At 38.3% G+C, this 8,048-nt stretch overlaps 1 protein-coding gene across 1 annotated transcript; it reads left to right on the top strand.

The window, feature by feature from the left end:
* Positions 1–718: 718 nt before the first annotated feature.
* Positions 719–4,558, top strand: LOC125847089 (uncharacterized). The gene is made up of 4 exons (XM_049526796.1): positions 719–804; positions 924–1,044; positions 1,376–1,801; positions 4,109–4,558. The coding sequence occupies exons 1-4, from the start codon at positions 719–721 to the stop codon at positions 4,556–4,558; spliced, it is 1,083 nt and encodes a 360-aa protein (XP_049382753.1).
* Positions 4,559–8,048: the final 3,490 nt, after the last annotated feature.

Raw genomic sequence — 8,048 nt, 5'->3', positions numbered from 1 at the left:
ATGAAAAATGAATAGTTTGGATTGTTGCTTGAATGCCTTCCATGAGATGTATGACTAGAGGTGATGACCCAAGTCTTGACCAATGATGAGTGAGGTTACTTCAAGAAGTGTTCCTCTTTTATTATAATGACTTATGTGCATTGATTATGTTTATGACTTATGTTGTTATCTATTATGTTTATGGTATATGTCTTATGTTGACTAATATCTATGGTATGTCTACATTTCTTATCCAAATGTAGGGTCCGGCGATATCGACTCGCATCCCCGTGGATAGGATCATAGTATATTGAGATTTGAAGATTGGTGAGTCCTCATAATATTCGAGGATTCGACCACCATTTCCTTATGTCTTTCATCTTATATTTAGAACTATTGTATGGGTTATGTCCCAAGATATTCATGTTTTAGATGGTTTGAGACAAAGTGTAATAGACTTTCGCTTTGTTTTATGAACTTTACTGTTGTTTTAAAATGTTTTAAATTTCTGTTCATTTCTACTACTTTATGTTATGAAAGCTAAATGGCTCATATGAGACCTCTCGGGGTCTTGTACACCTTGTTACATCTAGGGGGTACCCCTGGATCGTGACATTTGTTGAGTAAGTGATTTATTCACCCTAGTGTCTCTCTATGGTGTGCTCATATTCTGTTTGTGAGGAAGAAAAATAGAACTATGATGATGTGTATTGATTACCGATAGTTAAACAAGGTAACAATGAAGAACACGTATCCTCTTCCCCGTATTGATGACTTGTTTGATCATCTTCAGGGTGCATCTCCATTTTCTAAGATTTATTTGAAGTTTGAGTATCACTAGCTAAAGATTAGGGCATCAGGCATCCCGAAGAAAAGTTTTAGGACCCATTATGGGCATTATCAGTTTCTTGTGATGTCTTTCAATTTATCTAACGCCTATGCAGTGTTCATGGAGATGATGAACGGGGTGTTCTGACCTTATCTGGATTCCTTTATGATAGTTTCATTGATGACATCTTGGTGTACTCCAAGACTGGGGAGGATTATGATCACTATTTGAGGATTGTACTCTAGAGATTGAGGGAAGAGAAGCTTTATGCCAAGTTCTTAAAGTGTGAGTTTTGGCTTGATTTTGTTGTATTTTTGGGATACATGGTGTCCAAGGAGGGTATTCGGGTAGATCCATCCATGATCGAGACAGTTAGAGGTTGATCTAGAGTTTTTTGGGACTTGTAAGCTATTATAGACAATTTGTGTAGAGCTTCTCTACTACTACATCTCCTTTGACCAAATTGACTCGATAAAGTGTGAGCCTTTAGTGGTCTGATGAGTGTGAGGAGAATTTTCAAAATCTCAAGACCTTGTTGACTTGGCTCCTGTTTTGACTTTACCCGAGAAAGGTGTGGACTTCACTATTTATCGTGATGCTTCTGGAGTCGGGTTAGGTGGTGTTCTGATGTACAAGGGTAAAGTGATCGCCTATGTTTCTAGTCAATTAAAGACCTGTGAGAAGAACTATCCTACCTATGATTTAGAGGTTGTTGCCGTAGTGTTTATTCTTAAGCTATGGCGCCATTATCTGTACGTGGTTCATTGTAAGGTCTTCACGGATCATCAGAGTCTTCAATACATCTTCAGTCAGAGGGACCTATACTTGAGGCAACATAGATTGCTTGAACTATTGAAGTACTATGACATCACTATCTTGTCTCATCCAGATAAGGCTAATGTGGTGGCAGATTCTTTGAGTAGGAAGACTTCTTGCATCGGGAGTCTTGTCGCTAATAGTGTGGACGAGAGACCATTGTCTAGAGATGTTCATGTAACATCCGGCAATTTGAAATAACTATGAAGAAGTTGGAAATTGGGAATAGTCATTTTTGGAAAGAATTAGAAATCTGGAAAATTTAGCTAAGTATGGAAAAAGTGAGTTTTTGGCCAACTTTGAACAGTCATAACTCCTACCTCAGGATGATTTAGGTGTAGTTCAAGTTATGTTTGCGAAGCTCGTGGAATGATCTTTCCAACGCCGCCGAGTTTGCTCGATTCCGAGTTCGTATGAGTGAATTATGCCCTTTGGAAGTTGGGTTGTTGGTACAGGGAAGTCACCCCGAATTTGTAAGGATATTTTGGTCTTTTCCCTAACTAATTCTTTTGGTTATATTAGGGATTTAGACTGATTTTTAGATCAGTTTTTCCCTTTTTAAAAGAGTGAGAGTGAGGGTTTGTGAGTGAAGAGGAGAAGAAGAGGAGAAAGAGAAGAACAAGCAAGGAGATCGTCGTGGTTTCATCGGGGGTGATCCCTATTCAGGTATGTGAGATCATAGTGTTGCATTGGTTCATTCCCCCACACGCCAAACTCGTTTTAATTTCGAGAAAATATTGATTGTGTTGTTGAAGTTTGTGGTTGTTGAAGCTGTAGTTTTGTTGTTGAAGTTTCTTGTTGATTTGGGACATGTTTCCTGTTGTGATTTCGAGTTGAATCCATTTTCTATTAAGGGGATTTATGATTTTAAGTGTTTGGGGCTGGAAACTTTGAAGTTTAGAAGGTTTAGAGTTGGAGAAACTAAGGAGAAAAGTTGAATTTTCAGGGAAAAAGGGTTGGGGCGTCGCGCCAGCTAGCGCGCCCCAAAAGGGACTCTGAAGTCCAGCCCTTGGGGCAGAGCGCCTAGCAGAGCGCCCAGCAGGCCTCTCTGAGGTCTGAAAGCTGGCGCTCCGCGCCTCTCAGAGCGCCAAGGACGCCAACCTTTCCCATTCATTCCCCACTTTTTCATGCATGTTCCTTGGTATTGTACCTATGTTTCATAGTTGTTTCTAACACTCCAAAGGTACGTCTAAACGTCAAGAACTCATCCANGACTTATGTTCATTGATTATGTTTATGACTTATGTTGTTATCTATTATGTTTATGGTATATGTCTTATGTTGACTAATATCTATGGTATGTCTACATTTCTTATCCAAATGTAGGGTCCGGCAATATCGACTCTCATCCCCGTGGCTAGGATCATAGTATATTGAGATTTGAAGATTGGTGAGTCCTCATAGTATTCGAGGATTTGACCACCATTTCCTTATGTCTTTCATCTTATATTTAGAACTATTGTATGGGTTGTGTCCCAAGATATTCATGTTTTAGATGGTTTGAGACAAAGTGTAATAGACTTCCGCTTTGTTTTATGAACTTTAATGTTGTTTTAAAATGTTTTAAATTTTTGCTCATTTCTACTACTTTATGTTATGAAAGCTAAATGGCTTATATGAGACCTATCGGGGTCTTGTACACCTTGTTACATCTAGGGGGTACCCCTGGATCGTGACATTTATTGAGTAAGTGATTTATTCACCCTAGTGTCTCTCTATGGTGTGCTCTTATTCTGTTTGTAAGGAAGAAGGATAGAACCATGATGATGTTTATTGATTACCGATAGTTAAACAAGGTAACAATGAATAACACGTATCCTCTTCCCCGTATTGATGACTTGTTTGATCATCTTCAGGGTGTATCTCTAATTTCAAAGATTTATTTGAAGTTCGAGTATCACTAGCTAAAGATTAGGGCAACAAGCATCCCGAAGAAAAGTTTTAGGACCCATTATGGGCATTATCAGTTTCTTGTGATGTCTTTCAATTTATCTAACGCCTATGCAGTGTTCATGGAGATGATGAACGGGGTGTTCTGACCTTATCTGGATTCCTTTATGATAGTTTCATTGATGACATCTTGGTGTACTCCAAGACTGGGGAGGATTATGATCACTATTTGAGGATTGTACTCTAGAGATTGAGGGAAGAGAAGCTTTATGCCAAGTTCTTAAAGTGTGAGTTTTGGCTTGATTTTGTTGTATTTTTGGGATACATGTTGTCTAAGGAGGGTATTCGGGTAGATCCATCCATGATTGAGACAGTTAGAGGTTGGACCAAACATATGCTAGTTACTGAGATCTAGAGTTTTTTGGGACTTGTAGGCTATTATAGACAATTTGTGTAGACCTTCTCTACTACTATATCTCCTTCGACCAGATTGACTCGACAAAGTGTGAGCCTTTAGTGGTCTGATGAGTGTGAGGAGAGTTTTCAAAATCTCAAGACCTTGTTGACTTGGCTCATGTTTTGACTTTACCCGAGAAAGGTGTGGACTTCACTATTTATCGTGATGCTTCTGGAGTCGGGTTAAGTGGTGTTCTGATGTACAAGGGTAAAGTGATCGCCTATGTTTCTAGTCAATTGAAGACCCATGAGAAGAACTATCCAACCCATGATTTAGAGGTTGTTGCCGTAGTGTTTATGCTTAAGCTATGGCGACATTATCTGTATGGGGTTCATTGTAAGGTTCTCACGGATCATCAGAGTCTTCAATACATCTTCAGTCAGAGGGATCTGTACTTGAGGCAACACATATTGCTTGAACTATTGAAGTACTACGACATCACTATCTTGTATCATCCAGATAAGGCTAATGTGGTGGCAGATTCTTTGAGTAGGAAGACTTCTTACATCGGGAGTCTTGTCACTAATAGTGTGGAGGAGAGACCATTGGCTAGAGATGTTCAGAGATTAGCCAACAATCTCATCTGATTACAGATTTATAAGGAGACGAGTGGTTTGATTGCTTTTATAGAGGCTCGTTCTTACTTAGTTCAACAAATTCGTGAGCGCCAATTTGCTGACAAGAAGTTGTAGCTCATTCAAGATAAGGTGATGAGAGGGGAAACCAAGGAGAATATCCTTGATTCTGAGGTTATCTTGAGGACTAAATGTAGGATATATGTGTCAAAGGTGGGTGAGTTGATTAGATTGATTCTTGAAGAGACCAATTATTCTCGATATATTATCTATTTGGGGGCAACGAAGATGTATCATGATGTGATATAACACTATTGGTGGTATGGTATGAAGAAGAATATTGCATATTTTGTTTCTAGTTATTTGACTTCCTAACAAGTCAAGTTTGAGAAACAATGGCCCGGAGGTATATCTCAAAGGATACCTATACCTACTTGGAAGTGAGAATGGATAACTATGGACTTTGTTGTGGGACTACCTACCACTGTGGGTGGTTATGACTCAATTTGGGTGGTTGTTGACAGGTTGACCAATTCCAACTATTCCATACTGGTTTAAGTGAAGTATACGATGGAGAAGTTAGTTGAGTTTTATATCAGTCGCATTGTGTGACTACACGAAGTCGCGGTTTCTATTGTCTCTGATCGAGCTTCTTTGCTCACTTTCTATTTCTGGAAGGCATTATAGTATGGTTTGGGTACTCGATTAGATATGACAACAAATTTTCACCCTCAAACAGAGAATCATATTGTGATCGATTTCGGTGCTAGATGGGATCAACATTTGCCCTTAGTAGAATTTGCCTATAACAACAGTTATCACTCCAGTATTTAGATGGTCCTTTTGAGGAATTAATGACAGACGATGTAGATCTCTGATCAGATGGTTTTATTTAGCTGAGATGGACTCATTTGATACATACTTGCTTAAAGATGCTATGGAGCAGGACCGTATGATATAGGGTAGGCTATTGACATAAGATTTATGCAGATTAGAGAGTTTCAAGCTCTATTGTTCATGGAAGGGGATCATATTTGACTCCGAGTGTCACCATGAAGGGTGTGATGAGGTTCGAAAAGATGGGAAAGATTAGCACTAGATTTATTAGATCCTTTGATATTTTGAGTCGTGTGGGAGAGATGGCCTATAAGTTAGCCATGCCACCTAACTTGTCAACTATGCATCTTGTATTTCATGTCTCCATGCTTTGGAAGTACGTGTCGGATGAATCCCATGTACTTTATCTTGATTCAATTGAGGTCCAAATTTATCTTTTGAGGGGGATCCCATAGCAATTTTGGATAGGCAAGTCCGAAACCTTAGGACTAAGAAGATTGATTCAGTGAAGGTGTAGTGGAAGTATCGTTCAGTTGGTAAGGCGACTTGGAAGACAGAGTCGGATATGCGCGCCAGATATCTTCTATTTTTCAAGACTTTAGGTGCTTTTTTTGCTTTATGTTTGAGGGCGAACATGGTTTTTAGTGGTGGCTAATATAATGAGTCGGTTGATCATTTTTGGAAAGTTGCATGAATTTACCGTTTTCCCCCTCCCAACTTTGACCTTGAGTCTTTTATGATTGAGTTTTGAAAGATGGTTTCAAACTTTGAGTTTAAAGTTGAGAATTTTGTAAGTTTTGAGTTTTAAAGGTTAATATTATTAAGGAAGTGATTTTCTGTGTCTTTTGAAGTTTCAAGTTTTGGAATAAAATTCCATCGATTCCATTAGTCCCGAAATGTGGAATTTGATCTATGAGAGTTATCAATTTCGAATTCAGAGTCCTTTTGAGGATTTGAGGTCCCAAGTTAGAGATTGTGGAGATTTTAGCCTTTGAGTTGACTTCGGTCAACATTTGGGGTTTGAATGCTCGAATCAGAATTTAGAGAGTTTTTTTTTGGATTAGTGAGATGATTTCGGGCCTAGGTGAGGTCATGGTTTATTTTCGAGAGGTCTCGAGCTTGATTTGGTCAGATTAAGTGTTATGTGAGTTTCTTGCTTGTCATAGAGACTTTGAATTCGTGTTTCAACGGTTCTATTAAGTACAAAACTCGAGTATAATCAATTTGCATATATGATTTGTTGTACGGGGTTTCGAACGAATCCAGAGGGTTCTTTCGATGATTTTTGTGTTGGCTGATGTTTCTAGTGTTGTAGTCCTCGCTCTTGCGGAGGGCCTTTGCTTTTGTGATCTTAACTTTAGTGAAGGTCGGCTCGCAAAAGTGAGACTGGCCTTTTGGGTGGAGTTCACTTAAGAGGACCAGAGCTCGCTTTAGCGATGGTCGCTTAAGCAAAGCCTGGTTCGCAAAAGTGAGACCTGCATTTTTTTATGGGTTTCGCTTAAGCGACATCAGAGAGGGTTTTTGGTTTGAAAATTTCAAGGTTTAAGCCCTATTTCATTTTTGAGCTTATCAAAATCCTTGGAGGCGATTTTGAAAAGATTTCTTGTGCTAAATCATTTGGTTAGTTTTTGTGATCCTAAAACTTCATTTCCTTTTGATTATTTATTGATTTTAACATATAAATGTGGGATTTTGATTGGCAAATGACAAGGTTTTTTCAAGAACTCAAGTTCTAAACTAAAATGGAGATTGTGAACAGATTTTAAGTCGTTTTTCAAAATGGTGTTCACCAATGAGTTCCTAAGGCCTTGAGTAAAATTTTCAAGTGTTGATTTTTGGATTCAGACCTTATTTTAGAAATTAGATTTTAAGTTGATTGACCCATTTTTCAAAGAAATCGAAGTGGGTATTGTTGTTTTTAGAAATTTATTATGCATAGTTGATTGTTATAGATTGTGTGGTTTTGGACATTGGTCGGAAGGGGAATACTCAAGTTTGGAGTGGCTAGTTCATTGAATTAAGACAAGTGATCTCCTAAATATTGTAATCTAGTATAATTTGTGTATTGCCTTCATTTTGTATGTGTTGGGAGTAATGAGAATGAGGTGAGGGATTCATTGTTCCACTTGATAAATCTTAATGAATAAAAATAGGTTTAAATGAAAAGGCTATGTGTTGATCATGATACTTGTGAATTATCTTGTGGTGGCCCCTATTTGATTGATTGATGAAATGCTTGATAGTATGCATGTGGACTTGAATTGCTGGAATTGTTGTCTCTTTCCTATGGTGTAAACTTCCTTATGTGCATTGATTGTTGTACACCGTGATGAGACTTGTGATATAAAGCCGATGGGAAATGGTTTCGGCTAGTGATATGATGTAAAGCTAATTGAACATGGTTTTAGCTAGTGATATGATATAAAGTCGATTGAGAATGGTTTCGGGTAGTGACATGATATAAAGCCGATGAGAAATGGTTTCGGCTAGTGATATTGTGCCAAAGGAAAACGTTTCTGGCTAGTGTTATTGTGCCGAAGGAAAATGATTCCGCAAAAGTTTGATTATTGTGACGTGATGCATTTTGAAGTGTATGTTTGTCCTATTTGTTAATTGTGATTGATGCTCTTGTTGGTTGTGATTGATCTACTTGATACTTGAGATG

The sequence above is a fragment of the Solanum stenotomum genome, chromosome 12 (genome assembly GCF_019186545.1).
Source record: "Solanum stenotomum isolate F172 chromosome 12, ASM1918654v1, whole genome shotgun sequence".
Taxonomy (NCBI): Eukaryota; Viridiplantae; Streptophyta; class Magnoliopsida; order Solanales; family Solanaceae; genus Solanum; species Solanum stenotomum.
Note: the sequence above shows the minus strand (reverse complement) of the source record. Positions and strands in the feature narration are given on the sequence as shown.